This window comes from Saxophila tyrrhenica (assembly GCF_035928015.1).
Source record: "Saxophila tyrrhenica strain CCFEE 5935 chromosome Unknown scaffold_7, whole genome shotgun sequence".
Classification (NCBI taxonomy): Eukaryota; Fungi; Ascomycota; class Dothideomycetes; order Mycosphaerellales; family Extremaceae; genus Saxophila; species Saxophila tyrrhenica.
Genome location: NW_027041739.1, coordinates 295570 through 311265, shown reverse-complemented (window position 1 = coordinate 311265; position 15696 = coordinate 295570). Strand labels below are relative to the sequence as shown.

The 15696-nt window shown below is 55.1% G+C and overlaps 6 protein-coding genes across 6 annotated transcripts; 4 read left to right on the top strand and 2 right to left on the bottom strand.

Annotated features, from left to right (window-relative positions):
- Positions 1-333: 333 nt before the first annotated feature.
- Positions 334-2475, bottom strand: LTR77_004809 (uncharacterized protein; the record flags this gene model as incomplete). Its single annotated transcript, XM_064802060.1, has 2 exons — positions 334-453; positions 508-2475. The coding sequence occupies 2 exons, from the start codon at positions 2473-2475 to the stop codon at positions 334-336; spliced, it is 2088 nt and encodes a 695-aa protein (XP_064659421.1).
- A 486-nt stretch (positions 2476-2961) lies between these two features.
- LTR77_004808 (uncharacterized protein) lies at positions 2962-3708 on the bottom strand (the record flags this gene model as incomplete). Its single annotated transcript, XM_064802059.1, has 2 exons — positions 2962-3576; positions 3637-3708. 2 exons carry the CDS (start codon positions 3706-3708, stop codon positions 2962-2964), a joined length of 687 nt encoding a protein of 228 aa, XP_064659420.1.
- A 583-nt stretch (positions 3709-4291) lies between these two features.
- Positions 4292-5724, top strand: LTR77_004807 (uncharacterized protein; the record flags this gene model as incomplete). Its single annotated transcript, XM_064802058.1, has 3 exons — positions 4292-5111; positions 5172-5640; positions 5700-5724. 3 exons carry the CDS (start codon positions 4292-4294, stop codon positions 5722-5724), a joined length of 1314 nt encoding a protein of 437 aa, XP_064659419.1.
- A 296-nt stretch (positions 5725-6020) lies between these two features.
- LTR77_004806 (uncharacterized protein) lies at positions 6021-7861 on the top strand (the record flags this gene model as incomplete). Its single annotated transcript, XM_064802057.1, has 5 exons — positions 6021-6923; positions 6976-7105; positions 7156-7518; positions 7622-7732; positions 7782-7861. The coding sequence occupies 5 exons, from the start codon at positions 6021-6023 to the stop codon at positions 7859-7861; spliced, it is 1587 nt and encodes a 528-aa protein (XP_064659418.1).
- A 2812-nt stretch (positions 7862-10673) lies between these two features.
- On the top strand, positions 10674-13703 carry LTR77_004805 (uncharacterized protein; the record flags this gene model as incomplete). Its single annotated transcript, XM_064802056.1, has 2 exons — positions 10674-10927; positions 10973-13703. 2 exons carry the CDS (start codon positions 10674-10676, stop codon positions 13701-13703), a joined length of 2985 nt encoding a protein of 994 aa, XP_064659417.1.
- An 892-nt stretch (positions 13704-14595) lies between these two features.
- On the top strand, positions 14596-15528 carry LTR77_004804 (uncharacterized protein; the record flags this gene model as incomplete). Its single annotated transcript, XM_064802055.1, has 2 exons — positions 14596-14924; positions 14976-15528. 2 exons carry the CDS (start codon positions 14596-14598, stop codon positions 15526-15528), a joined length of 882 nt encoding a protein of 293 aa, XP_064659416.1.
- Positions 15529-15696: the final 168 nt, after the last annotated feature.

The following is a 15696-nucleotide window of genomic DNA, read 5'->3' as shown; positions in this document are numbered from 1 at the left end:
CTCCTAGAATCATCTCAACGGTAGATTCTTCGCCGCGCCTTCTCTCACCTCTTGATCCTCACGGCTCTGCCGAAAATGATGGAGCACTTCGGTTTCACGTCCGCTCAACCGTCCCACATCTACTTCCTGCTCATTCTCGTCGGCTCCACATACGACGCGAAGGAGTCCTGCACGTCGACGATCACGTGGCCGGCACACCCAGGCGACTTGTCGAGCCAACAATGCTCACGGCTTCTTGTCCGGCTTGCCTCAAGCGGCAGTTCCAGGTTGCCTTGCACGCAGAGCAGATGTACTTGGCATCACTCCACCGTTCCTCCACCGCTCCTCGTACTACTATCCAAACACCTCGATCAAGAAGTCGTATCGAATCCTGAGCCCCATCGCCCTCGCCTTTGCCGTCAACATGTGACACTTGTCCGATAGGATCTCGCCTACGATAGGCGTTCCACAGTACTACACCACCATCATCAGCACGTGCGCAAAACAGATCCACGAAGGAACACCTACGAAAACCCCAATCTTCTTCTCCCTAACCCCATTCTCCACCAGCTCCAAAAAATGCCTCTCCAAAACCGCATCGAAATCCGGCCGTCCGAAATGCGAAGGCTGCTTCAGCCCCGTCAGAGCCGAGTAAGGGGCCGCAGGCGTACGGTACGAATCTAGCAAGTACCGGAAGATGTGTGTGCTGATGTTCTTCCGCTTGGCGGTGATGTGGGTGTTGATGTTGAGCTCGAGGTTGCCGTTTTTGGCGAGGGGGTAGACGCCGTCGATGGCCCGATTGAGGAGGTCGGAGAACCAGAGGAGTTGGTTCTTTTCTCTGACGGTCCAGTGGAAGTCGACGCGGCGGTCGGGATTGCCGTGGCGTGGGAGTTGGGACGCCGACATTTGCTCGGGCTCGCTGTCGGAGGCGACCTTGCTGCTTCGGCGGGAGCTGGGCCGAGAGAGGGAGCGGGAGCGTCTGCGTTCTGCCCATGGGTCGCGTTCGGTGAGGAAGCTCTCTTCGAGGTTTGTTAGGATGGCGGAGAAGGGTGTGATGCCGATACCGCCGCCGACGATTATAGAGTAGTCGTAGTCGTAGAAGCGTTGCGCCGGGGCGCCGAAAGGACCGTCTATGCCTACTCGGAAGTCCTCGTCCGTTGGTAGAACTTCTGCCAGCTTGTTCGTCCAATCGCCGTCAAGTTTGATGTGGACTTTCAGGATGTTGCCACGGCAGGATGAGATGGTAAAGGGGTGCCACTGGAACCATGAGATCTTGGGCACTTGCAGGAGGACGTACTGCCCAGCGGAATAGTGCCAGTCCTTGCCCTGCGGGTGTTTACAGGTAATCTCTACCGTATCGCTGTCTAGAATTCTCCCTCTTGCTGGTATGCTCATGAAGCCCTTAATTAACCGCCAGGACCTTTCGAACAAGACCAACAATGCTGGGAACGCTAGCCAGTACCCGAGCATAGGTGTCTGCAAGAGCGCAGCGGTCCCATGAGCACAAAGTAAACCAATCATTGGGAACATGAGAAGATGCGCCAGCTGGAACAGCTCGTAGCTCTTGGTCCGAATGAAGGGCACGCTCATCAGACTGATTACCCAGAACAGCCCGAGCGCTGTGAGTCCAGTCCAGCCAGGCAAGCTAGATACGTATGCCGTATAAGGCCGTGGCACTGCACCTGGGCCCAGAGCCGTCGCAACAGCGTCCTGTCGCCCAGCACGCGACCCAGTCAAGAATGTCCCGGTCAAATGCCCGATCGCATGCAAGCTGGCGAAGAACAGGCCACAGAGACTCATCCGGATGTGAAACGCCTGGCTCAAGTCCCAGTTGATGAAGCGGCTGATGATGTAGCTCCTCCTCAGAAAGGTCGAGAAGTGCCTGCTCATGCTCAACAACATGAAGAACAGCGTCGGAAAAAGTACACCAGCAGCGACTTTGGCCACAATAACGCCCCAGCCAAACGCTGCTCGAGCCACCGGATTCTGGATGTACATGACCATCTGCCAGACGCCAAAGGCGATTTGGAGTGCGACCACGAAGGCCATAAAGCAATATACCGGGCCATGGACAGTCCAGTATGCTCTTATCCGTCTTCTCCATGGCATACGGCGCTCCTCAGCAGTGTCTTTGTCATCTTGCTCTTTGCTGTCCGTCTGCTTCTGGCTTGGAACTTTCCAAGTCTTTACGCGTTCGACAAAGTCTGTCCTGTTAATGCTGGACTGGCATTCCGGCAGTAGGCTACACAGGAAGTCGTGCAGACCATCGCCGCTGTGTCCTTTGCCCTTTTCTAGATCCCTTCTCGCTGGGTGGATGAGGTGGTGCTTCTTCGGATCAGGCGCCAGCTCTTTGTGCACATGATGGAGCTTCGCTTCTAGCTCCTCAAACGTGATCGAGCCATCTTTGTCCGTGTCAAGGTCGTCGAAGAATGCGTTGATCTCCTCTTCGCTCAAGGGCTCATACTGTTCTCGCGCGACATTGATTGGGCCCTCCATCGCCGCTTTACCTTAAGCCATTGCAAGCGGGAGACGTTCACATATAACAAACAACATGACGCGGACACACAAGAGATCAATAGAATGGCCGAGACCACCTACCTTTGCCTAGCTCTCTGCTGAGCTTGGCTAGATATCTAGGCTTGGGGGTGTGATGGATGCGGGTGTGGAAGTCAATGAAGGATTGGGTTCTTGGGGAAGACGGGAGAAACCTGGAAGCCAAGTTGGTCGGCGCCAAGTGAATTTCGCGAGTACAACGATACAACGATCAGCTGCCAATGCACACCAAGCCATGAACACGTGTAGGTACGGAGTATTCGGATGGGATATTGGGTATACAGGCTGTTCATTATAGTACGTTACTTGCAGTACAAACCAACGGCGTCGTGACAGCTTCAATCCGTCCCGTCTCAGCCGCGAGGGCGGCATAACAGCCAGCTCGAACGCACGGGCAGGCATACTCATTCATGCCTACTTCGTCCAACATCACCACGGCAGTTCGAAGCCCTCTCGATGCCAGAACTTGCCAGTGTCTTCAATACCCTTGCTGCTCATGACTTTCCATAGCTTCCCTGCAGCCTCGTCCGGCATCACACTCTCGGGATGCGGCTCAGATCCAGTGTTCAAGTTCGAGATCACGAATCCCGGATGTAGCAATGACACTGTGACGCCCTTGTCCCTCAGCTCCATAGCCATGCTCTTCCCAATGGAGTTCACCGCAGCCTTGCTCGCCCGGTATGCATAGGTCCCACCTGTAGAATTATCCCCAATGCTGCCAACCCGACTGCTCACAATGCCCACCGCACTGCCAGGAGAAGCCAGTAAATTGGGCAGGAGTGATTGCGTGAGCAGTAATGGTCCGTAGGTATTGACAGCAAAAATCTTCTCCAGAACGTTGATGTTGACTGTGTCCATTGCGTCTTGTTCTCGCGGCGCCATTACGCCTGCCACATTGAGAAGAACATCGATTGGTTTGTCTTGGAGTTGCGCAGCGAAGGCTGATATGGAGTCGGGCGAGCTGACGTCGAGCTTATGGAGGCGGCATTGTAGCGACTGGAGGGCGGCGCCAATCTCGATGTCTGCTGCGTGGACATCGTAGCCCTGGAGTAGTAACGGTCAGACGACGTCTACGGTTTGTTTAAAGGGAGGAATAGTACGTACTTCGCTGATCAGTATTTGTGCAAAAGCATTCCCTATGCCGCTATTCGCTCCCGTCACCACAGCAGTTGGCATATTTCCAGTTCAATCGTGGATCGCGTACGGAGTCTCAAGCCATTGTAGGATACGGCACGCAGCGGAAAGACCTCGAGAGCTCTCGACATGACGTTGGGCTTTCCTGACCCGTGCTTGACTGCCTCGCTGCATTGACTGCACACGGCATAATGTGGCAGACCCGAACTTACCTCTTGTGCTATGTGTGTCTAACGTACAATCGTCTGGCGTACATTAGGCAGTGTAAGGATATGGAAGGCGAGGAGTTGTTGGAGGAGCACAAGGACAGGGTGAGATCGAGCGCTTTGACCTCACCTCTCGACCAGTACAAGTGCGATACTTATCCACTCAAGACATTCCAATTTTTACCACGTCTCCTACTGTAGAAGCCATTTGAAAGGACGGGGCACATAGTACCCGGACCGCCATACCGACCACCCGGACATCTAAGGAGACGCCGGCAGGCCGCTTCCAATATTACGATTGCACCCCTTCCGGACTTTCTTGACACACACCATCAGTCCATATCATTACTGCAGTCCCCAGCCAAAGCCGACACTGACTTCTGTATACTGCTCATGGAGAGACTCGAAGACCTGCCGTAATGCTCTTCCGACCTTCTCGCCACCTCCTAAGATCCCGCATCCTCCGCGTAGCCATTCTCATCTTCATCGTCTGGACCCTCTTGGAAGCTTCGTATATCCACCGCAACTTGAGCGCCAACGAGCCCCTTGCCCCAAGACGTGCATCTACGGAGAAGGTCTTCATAGCCGGCCTGCCCTGGAACAACGAGATCATCCTCCGCACTCACCTCATCAACCAAATCCGCGACGTGGTCCACGCTCTTGGCATATCGAACGTCTTCATCTCCATCTACGAGAACGGTTCATACGACGGCACCAAAGACGCTCTCCGGGACTTGCATCGCGAGTTAGATGAACTTGGCGTCCGGACTAAATTTGTGCTAGATGAGACGAGCCATGAGGACATCGTCAAAGCACGGCCGACCACGCCTCAGGAGGGCTGGATCAAGATACAGCAGACTGGGTTTGAGAAGTTTGACATCCATCAAGGCGACTATGCTTTGAGAAGGATCCACTATCTGGCCCAGCTGCGGAATAAGGCGCTCGAACCGCTGGTAGAGCTGGGTAAGAAGGGAGAGAAGTTCGACAGGGTGCTATTCTTGAACGACGTCGTCTTCTCTGCGGACGATGTGCTGAACCTGCTTCAGACAAAGGATGGGAAGTATGCAGCAGCCTGCTCGCTGGACTTTGAGTCGCCGCCGGCCTTTTACGACACCTTTGCTTTGCGAGACAGCGAAGGGTATCCGGCTTTGATGCAGACTTGGCCTTTCTTTCGCTCTGCTGCTTCGAGAGACGCGGCCATGGTGAACGACCCAGTTCCTGTACGAAGCTGCTGGAACGGTAAGTTCATCCTCGCCACTTCTATCTAGCTGTAACCTGACACCACCGTTCCTCCCGCAGGCATCGTAGCAATGCCAGCCAGCCCTTTCTACAGCCCCACCACTCGGCTGCGCTTCCGCGGGGTCCCAGACACGCTCGCAGCCCACCACATCGAGGGCTCAGAATGCTGCCTCATACATGCCGACAACCCACTCTCATCCTCCTTGGGCGTCTGGATCAACCCAAACGTACGAGTCGGCTACTGCCACGCCGACCTGCACAAGCCGGAGAAAGCAAAGTTCAAACTTGACTGGGACGTCTTCAAGGGTTTATGCCAGATGAATTATGATGCCGTGCACCCTGCGGGCGGAGATACTTGGATCGGGTTGATGAGAGTTGCTGTGGGGTTGTGGGAGAATAGGTTGAGGAGGTGGGTTACCTGGGGTGAGGTGGTGAGTCGGAAGGTGGCGAGAGAAGTGGGAACATGGGAGAGAGAAGGGCACAGTGAAGCTGGGAAGATGTGTCTTGTTGACGAGATGCATGTTATTGAGTGAGTATCTGCCTCGTCTACGTTTTCTGCGAGAGAATGGTCTTGCTGACAATATTAAGGCCACACGGCTGGTTGCACGTTTAGCGAATGCTGTGATAAATGAGCGAAGCTGTCTTGACAGCCCGTCGGACCAATTCTGGTATTGAGTTTCTACTACTAATCTCTGGCTATGAGAATGCCTTGAATGAAGTGTCGCCGCACATGAGAGCAGCCCGCCAAGACTTTGCGTGCGCGGACTCGGGCGCCTGCGGCTAAGGATATTTGACAAAGAAGTACTGGACCGTGACAGACGGCCAAGCTCCCCAAGGTCCAAAGTCGACTGTCTTCGAAGCAAAACGACGCGTTGCTGACGCTGCAAACGTTTGATCAACCAGCAGACAATGGCCACGTCCACAGGACCCGACCTGCTCACCTTGACTGCCTCAGAAGCGCGACATCTCCTCCACACGGGCGCCACAACATCCGTCGCGCTCATATCAGCCTACCTCGACCAGATCGAAGCGCACAATCACCAGGGTCTCCACCTCAACGCCATGATCAGCGTAGCTCCACGCGAAAAGCTCCTCGCCCTAGCCCGCAAACTGGACGCTGAACGCCAAAACTCTGCTCTCCGAGGCCCGCTCCACGGCATCCCGATCGTGATCAAAGACCTCTTCCTCACGCGAGACTTAGATCTGCCGACAACAGCAGGTGCGCCGTGTTTCCGGTCGGCGAAGGCGAAGCGGACTGCTCCTGTCATCCGGCATCTGATCGACTCTGGGCTTATCATTCTTGGGACAACGAATTTGACAGAATTCTGTGGGCTGAAGTACAAAGGCATCACGCCAGGCTGGTCGCCGATGGGGGGGGAGACGCAGTCGCCTTATATCTTTGGCGGACTGGATCCGAGCGATAAATTACTTGGGCATTCTTCGATTGGTGGCAGCTCGTCTGGTTCGGCGGCAGCTGTTGCAGCTGGCTTTGCGCCGTTGAGTGTGGGGTCTGAGTGCTGTGGGAGTCTGATCACGCCTGCTAATCGAGCGGGCTTGTATGCGTTGAAGTGCGGGCTGGATGTGGTTGATGTTGAGGGAGTGTTTCATTATACTGATTGTATTGACTTCATCGGTGGAATGGCGAAGAGCGTGGAGGACTTGAGTATGCTGACTGCGGCGCTGATGCAGAGGTCTGAGCCTTTTAGTATTGAGGGAGGGTTTGACGGTGTTCGTGTCGGCTTTTGCAATGTGAAGGAGTGGCGACTGCCGGATGACATCTGCAACTGGCCACGTGATACGAGAAGGCAGATGGTGGGAGAATACACTTGACTTCTCGATGCGGCAACGACTTATTTACCTACAGGAGAAAGCGTACTCGACCGCAATCAAGACGATCAGGGAGAACGGTGCAGAGGTGCAAGAAAATGTAGACCTACCATCAGCATGGGAAGCCTTCACCATAGATGGCAAGAGTCCTTTTTACGGGATAGCTTGTAAGTGGTGTAGCTCCATCTCCTTCGTTATGTGTACTGATCCGAAACAGTCCACCAACTGCGCAATAAAACGTTGCAAGCGTTTCTAGACGAGCTCGAGGACTGTGAGGTACGCTCCATCGGCGATATTATCGACTTCAACGAGCGAAACGCTTCGCTGTGCCTTCCGTCCGGTAAAAACAGTGTGAGGTCGCCTGAACGGAAGAGCTTGAGGGCTGATATTGTTCCAGAACACCCATCGCAATCCGAGCTGCATGACCTCCAAGCAAACAGCACCACCGAAGAAGAATGCGCAGCAATGCTAGCCGAACTGCGAGCGCGGGGCGAGAACGGCCTGGGCCGGCTATTCAAAGACGTAGACATCGTCGTCGCTCTCGCTGATAGTCCGCTGTGCATGTACACGACAGCTATAGGTTCGTAATCGCATCACCGCCAAAATCAGCCGCGGACCTCACCCCGCTGCTGAAGTCGTGGGGTGCGTTTCCCTCTGCAGAGCTGACGTGCATGAATCTGCAGGCTGCCCGATTGCGTGCATGCCGCTCGGCACGGTCAAATATAGCGACGTCAATGCCCGGCCGTTCGGGCTATGCGCTGCTGCGAAGAGGGGCCAGGAAGGATTGCTGTTAAGTGAGTTGATATGAACGAGTTGTGATGTAGCCTGCTGACCCACTTGTAGGATTCATGGCGGCGTTTGAGGCTGTGTTTGCTGCGCGGTCACTTCCAAGGCCGTTGCTGGATGCGCAGGGGCGGACATAGTAGGATGCGGCGGAGGCCGAGCACGAGCTGCGATGTTGATCATGTTGCGGCAATGCCTGTTTGGATGGAGTGTGCTGTATCAGATGTACCTTCTGTTACACAGCATGTGGGCTGTCGTACGACGCGAAGGAAGGCTTCCATGAAGGCTCCATGCATGCGAGCTTGGAGCTGGTGGTCTGACGTGGTCATTGTGTCCTTCAGTGGGATACCAGCAATGTCGATGCTGGTACTGGAAGTCCTTTGCTTTGACATGTGGGCAAGCCGTAGCGAAGACGTGAGGTCTGAATTGGAGGAGGTCCGTGTGCCTTCCTTAGGTCTACAGAATAGTAAAGATTAACATCATCTTATGATATTCACGACTTCTATTGACCTTACAATGCAATATCACTCTCATCTTGAGAAGGATAAGATGGTAGAGTGAGCAGCCGTACGGTTGACAACTTCAAACCGACCAAGTCCTTGTCACGATCAAGTACCTCCCACCACTGCTGTCGAATTAGGACTTCAACATTCAATTGACCACATCTACTGGTCGCTCGTGTTCCGCGCATTCCGATACGACGAAACAGGCGGTGTAAGCTGGCCGCGGCGCTGCACTTCGCTTTCGAGCTGTCCAGCAGGCCCATCCCAAAAGCGGACGAGACGAAGGATGAAGTATCAGGTCGTATTCTGAGACCAACGAAATGCGACACCCCACATCTTCAGTATCAACGGACGGTGAAGCAAGTATAGCAACATCTGCGACGGAAAGCGCTCGAAAGGGCTGAAGAATGGTCGCACAACAGCCCCGTGCGCATTCCATTCTGCTGGAATCGTGGCCAGCATGGCGCAATCTCGACCCTCGCCTACCTGCTGCCGGTCGGTAGATGAGATTAGTGCAGGTGCAGGATTGGCCCCCATGTTTGGTCTCTGTTGGAGGGGTTGCTGTGACTGGAGACCTGCCCACGAGCAGCTCTGATACGACAGCAGCTTGTCCCTTTGGGTATCAGCTTGCTAGGATGAATTTGTGCCGCAATTCGCAGTCAATGACGCGCGGAGTATCGTTGGGCATGAAGGGGGCGGGAGGCCTTTCAAGGAGAACCTGGCGCCAAGTGCGGATGCCTCCGGCTTCCAACGGTGCGAAAGGAGAGAACCCTACCCGCCCACGCCGTCCGCGCCGTGTCTGCAGCAGCTCATGCGAGAGCTCCATCATGTCTCCTGCGGCCTGCCTTGTTTTGCGCATGCAGCTCGCAACCAACGCGGGAAGCCTCGTGACCGGTCGCGCCATCCATTGGTGTATCTGCTTACGAGACCAGAACGACGACGACGACATGCGCTGCCGCGTGTCCGACCTGTCGAGGTGCTGGACAGGAAGGTTTCAACGCCAGCCTCGCAACGGTCCCGAAGTGCAGGAATGTTCCAAGGTTCTAAAATTGACCTAAAACCGTGACGTATGTTCGAAACGTCGCATCTCGCATCTCGCAATCTGCGCGCGGTGAAGCACGGGTGCTGTCCCAAGACGGTGGGAATGGAGCGCTGCTGGCTGCAAGTCATTCGTTCGAAGGAGGCGGCATCGAGTCATCGCTTCATGCCTGTCGAAACCGAAATTGCTGCGTTGTGTGCTGTCAAAGTTCCTAACCGTTGCATGATCTGCAGGCTACCCCCAAACCGGGCCTTGCTGCCACGGCTGCTCAGGGACACGAGGAGAGACTTTTTTTCCTATCGCGACGTCGGCTCTTCTCCTTGCGCTTGTCAGTCCGTCCGTCCACTCACACGACCGCCATACCTCACCGTAGTCATTCCTTGTCACTGTTCAACCACCAGCGAGACAACTATTCTTACCAAACCCACCGCTACCACGATCACGCTCCTTCCTGCAAACCCCACGCTGCGCTGTTCCCCCCGGTCCTTCCACACCTGCAGCTTACCCAATACTGATTTGTCGCCTGCACGAACACGCTGGGCGCAGCCTTTGCAGTCCGCCGACAGAGAGAGCTTGATTGGGGCCACGACTCGCGATCGTCGACGCAGAGAAAGAGTACTTACTACATCAGCAACTGGGGACGGCAGGTTCGACCCAGCTTGTCGCGGCGCGCATAACATAATCAAACCAACTGCAAGAGCCAGTTACAATCCGATTTGCCGAGAGCCCGGCGAGGCAGATACCTCGCGACCCAGCAGGCGGGCGCGACAGCTCCGTTACACAAGGTTGCCTTCCCACTCGCCCTCCTCTGAGCAAGCCACAGTGGTGCGACAATCCTGCCATTGGAGCAACTCGAAGCGGTTCATCATGCATGCGCAGCACGAGACCAACTAGACGCTCTTCCGATTCCATACAAGATTGGCAATGAACCTTCCGTCCAATCCGCCTATACCACGAGAAGCAACACAAGATGTCTCCTCAAGACCAGGTCGCTCGACTACAACTCCGAGCTCTCCACAAACTCCAGGCGTGTCAACAACCATCGATACATCAGTTGCGATGACAGTAACCCCGGCCTCCGCGGCCTCGAGTGCGACGACTTCGTCGCGACACGCCAGTCCGTCACGCCCTTTCCACCCGATCAAAGCGAAATCGATCCCCATATCGGACTCTCGCGAACGAACTGGTTCACCGCAACCATATTCTTCGCCATCGTTGAACGGTGTCGCTTCCGCAGTCCCACACCGCGCATGGTCCGATCGATCACCATCTCCACACAATCGAAGCGTTGCAGGAGGAGCGATGGCCGAGGCGATCAGTGCGAGTAGGAGCCCAGGGTTGATCAGGAGAATATCGAGGGGTGCGCACGACAGGCTGCGGCGGCGAACTTCACATCAACATTCACTCCGCATGCGAGATCAGAGCGCCGGTCCCGTGCTTGTCAGGAGACGTAGCGACAGCAACACAACGTCCGAAGTGGGACAAGACATGTCAGATCTTGAACTGGACAACACCACTGAGGAGAAAGTAGAGGAGCCTTACACCATCCCGCCCCGAGAACCGCCAAATGGCCTGGGTATTAGCATAGGACGCCCAAGCAATGCTTCAGCTGGCTCCGAGAACCGGGTGGCACCAGCGGTCTCTGCCATTCTCCGCGCAGGCACGTGGGTGACCAAACATTCGAACAAGAACAAGAAGAAACGGATTAGGATTTGGCTTGATCCAAACTCGGCACGAGTATGTTGGCATTCGACCAACCCATCCAAATCCTTCTTCATTGACGATGTCCGTGATGTCCGTGTCGGCGCTGAATCGAGGAATGCACGAGACGATGCTAAGATTCCGGACGAGCATGAGAGCCGTTGGGTGACGATCGTATACGAGCCACCGGAACGATCCAAAGGACGAACGATCAAAACCATGCATCTCATCATGGATTCCAAGATGATCGTCGACTATTGGACGGAGGCACTAGGCAACGTCACGAGAGAGCGGACGGAGATCATGAGCGCCCTGACTTCCTCGCCCGAGAAAAGCGAGCGAGGCATGGCCATCGCATGGACAAAGACCATGACCCGGCCGAATCGACAGGGCCCCACTGGCGAAGACTGCTTCACACTCGAGGACGCGACATGGTTATGCGCCCGACTTGAGATCAACTGCAGCAATTCCGCGGTGAAAACGCACTTTATGCGCTCGGACAGCCGCAACACCGGCTCGCTGAACTACACGCAATACATGGACTTCGTCAACTCCTTTAAGGAGCGTAAGGACATCCAGAACCTCTTCACCAACATCAGTTGTGGCACCGACAACGATGTGCGGCTTGATGATTTTCTCGCCTTCTTGTCGAATGATCAGAAGATCAATGTCGAAAAAGAACGCGCGCATTGGGAAGGGGTGTTCGAACGGTTTTCACGCGTGGCGCCGAGCAAGTCGTCTTTGCCAGATGCCGTCCCCGTACCGGGAGAGAGGACGATGAACATGCAAGGGTTCCAGAACTTCTTGACCTCGAGCTACAACTCGCCTGTGCCTGGAAGCAAAGCCGAACCAACACTGAACCGGCCGCTGAATGAGTACTTCATCTCGAGCTCGCACAACACCTACCTCCTTGGCCGCCAGGTTGCAGGTGCATCAAGCGTAGAAGGCTACATAGCTGCATTGATCAAAGGGTGCCGATGCATCGAGATTGACTGCTGGGATGGTGAGGGTGGACGACCTACGGTTACTCATGGAAGGACCATGTCGACCAAAGTGCCTTTCGAAGACTGTGTCTCCACCATCGGGAAGTACGCTTTCCACTCATCGAGCTACCCACTCATCGTGTCTTTGGAGGTGCACTGCAACCCGGAGCAGCAGAGGGCCATGGTCGACATCATGCTCAAGTACTGGAAAGGAGCGCTCGTCGAGGAGCCGCTGACGAATGACGCACTGACTCTGCCATCACCGGATGAGCTGAAGAACCGGATACTCGTCAAGGTCAAAGTGGCAGAAGAAGCCGAGCCTGCTTCGCTGCAACCAGAAATGCCCAACGGTCGTAGCCGCGCCCGCAGCTTGGGATCTGCTTTCACACGAACGTCTTCGCTGGAGAAGTATCCCATCACGGCCACTCCACCAGTCATGAGTCCGCCCACCATGAGCCCCCTTGACACCACCGTCAGCCAGGTTGGCACCCCACGAGGCTCGATTGCGTCGGGATCAGCCTACACACCACCCAGCACTTCATCCGACGATAGCGACGATGTCCTCACATCAGCGTCCGAGAAACCTCGCAAGCCGAAGTCCAGTAAGATTGTACCCGAGCTTGGGAGGCTTGGAGTCTACGTGCAAGGCATCAAGTACGGTGGATTTCAGGCGCCGGAGGCCAAGACGTTCAACCACATCTTCTCGTTTTCCGAAAACACCTTCGACAGTCTCTGCACCAAGAGCAGTGGCACGAAGTCGTTGCTGGAGCTACACAACCTACGCCATCTCATGCGAGTGTACCCGAGTGCGAAGCGAATCACCTCTGGAAACTTTGACCCTATGGATCCATGGCGCCGTGGCGTCCAAATGGTCGCGCTCAACTGGCAGACCTATGATGTGCACCAGCAGATCAACGAGGCCATGTTCGCTTCTGGCTCTGACAGGGTCGGCTACGTTCTGAAGCCGGAAGAGCTTCGTCCTGCCAAGCATTTACCAATCGCGGACACGCTACCATCCGCGTTGGAGAAGAGGGACAAGAAGGGGAAGGTGTTCATCAGATTCACAGTCGACATCAAGTCTGCTCAGAGGCTTCCACGACCACGGCCACAGAGCGGCCATACCACAATGAACCCGTACATCGAGATGGAGATGTACTGCGCAGAAGACAAAGCACGCGGCATCGCGAAAGGTCATGGAGGCTTCGATGCCTCTTCGGCGGACGGCTTCTCTGGCATCAGCTCCCCTGTGCGCAGACGGACGAAGATATCAGAGGGCAACGGCTTCGATCCAATATGGAACTCGCCCGTCACGATGGCCGTGGGAACAAGAACCCCAAGCCTCATCTTCGTTCGCTGGACCGTATGGAATTCGTCCGATGGCCACTCAACCGGCAGCGACCGCGCCTTCCTCGGCACCTTCACCGCCAAACTCGACAGCCTCCAGCAGGGCTACCGCCACCTCCCCCTCTTCACCGCACACGGCGAGCAGTTCCGCGATGCCAAGCTGTTCGTCAAAATCACAAAAGAAGCTCCACTGCCGCTGCAGCACGACGGCACCAGCAACGGCTTCGTCGCAGATCCCATGCCCTCACCTCGTCCAGAACCACGACCCGACCCACCGCGCTCTGAGCGCTCATGGGGCCGCCGCGTCTTCGGCCGGAATTCGAGCCAACGGCGTCTCGACGAGCGGCAGCAAGACGGGTACGCGGGGGTGCTTAGTAGGACCTCCAGCACCGATCGCGACTCGATTCGATGACACCAGCTCCCCCTCAAACCTCCATATACATAAAAGACACCTCCCGAAGCACCTCCTCGAAACCGGTGCTTCATCCATCATCATGAACAACAACGACGCAACGAAACAACCTGGAATCTTCCCGTCGGCGTTTTGACTCTTTTTCGAAATTATACCCACATTGGCACGGAGCGGCTGTTGTACTGTTGTATGCACACTTTTTCGGCTTTTACCACTAGTCGTTCTTCACGACCAACGGCCCGGACACTATCAGCTTTGCGGCCGGCACGCTCGCTTTTCTTTTTGTTCTGTTGGGTTGTACTCTTGTAACTATAGCTGGCATTTTGTGGATGGATGTGTATGCACCCTTTTGGCAGGGAAGAAACGACTTTTCGGTCCCCGCGTGAGGGTTGACCTTGGCCCGCTGACTTGAGACTGGTTCTTGACTAAGGAGGGGATATTTTGATGACATGTTATGTTGGATGCTGGGTGGATGGGGGTGTGTAGGATCTACTATTTGAGGTTGAGAATGAATGAGATGGGCCTTTGAGGTTCCGGTTGAAGAGAGATTACTGCTTTCACTAGTTTTATTTCTTCTCGTGGGTCTTGATTGTGAGTGTCTCGCCTCATTGTTGGGCTCACGGTTCCATGTGTATGCAAGGTAAGGTATGTACTGTGTGTCTGGCGTAGGAAGGCGTTCGCATACAGTCCCCGCTCGCCATCAGGCGCTCCTGCCTCGGCATCTTGTCGCGTCTTGAGATGTTCTCGCCGAGGACGAGTGTCTTTCCTTCAACTATTTCATCAACAAGGTGCCCTTCTAAATAGTCCAAGGCTTGACTAAATCATCATCGGAGTTTCGTCCTATTGAAATTTATCCCTTTGGACCTTGGAAAAGACAATTTAGCAGCACAAGATGGCGCACGCCTCCTCCAGCGCCAACCTTAGCGTCTCGAACATCTTCAGCTTCAAGGACCATGTTTGCCTTGTGACAGGAGGTGCCACCGGACTGGGTGAGATGGCAGCACAGGCGTTCGTGCAGAACGGCGCCAAAGTCATCATCGCCAGCCGAAAGGAATCAGAGCTGAAGAAGACCGCGGACCGTCTTAACCAGCTTGGACCTGGCAGGTGCGACTATGTGACTGCGGATTTGAAGGATAAGGCCGGCTGTCTTGACTTGTGCAAGAAGGTTAAGCAGAAGACTGACCGCTTGACCGTGCTGTTGAACAACTCCGGGGCGACGTGGTAAGTCTTGGTATTGTCCTCCTCCACAAGTCCTGTATTGACGACGACCAGGGGCGGCGCATACGATGACTTTCCGGAGTCCGGCTGGGACAAGATCTACGCTCTTAACGTCAAGGCCATGTTCTATACCACCGTCGGCCTGGACGCTGAGCTCAAGAAGGGCGCCTCAGCCGGCAACCCCTCCCGCGTTATCAACATCGCCTCCATGGCGGGCGTCCAGACTACGGATGTCACAACTGGCTCTGAAGGCGGTCTCTCTGCTCCAGGCCACGGGACGTTCTCCTATGGCCCAAGCAAGGCTGCTTGCATTCACTTGACGAAGATGCAAGCGAGCAAGCTCATGCCGGAGCATGTGACGGTGAACGTGATCTGTCCTGGTGTCTTTCCGAGCCGGATGACGGCGTATGGGTTCGAGAGTGCGATGGATACCTTGGTCTCTGGGCAGCCGTCTGGTAGGGTGGGCAAGCCGGAGGACTTTGCTGGTGTGGTGTTATTCTTGAGTTCGATGGGGGCGGCGCATATGACTGGGAATGTGATTGAGTTGGATGGCGGGAGTACGCAGAGCGGGTTTAGGTCGAAGAGGAAGGAGAGGGCGAATATGTAGTTGAAGATAGTTGGATATTGTGAGGTATCGATGTCTTTGTCATCAGTGTCGCGGTAATCACGTGCATCGTCTTGAATTAAGGTTGGAAGCAGTCGCGTAACTTTGGCGATTTTTGAGCAGGTGCGTGTCGTGCTCACCTCGTTTCTTCACCTCTCGTCTTTACATCAA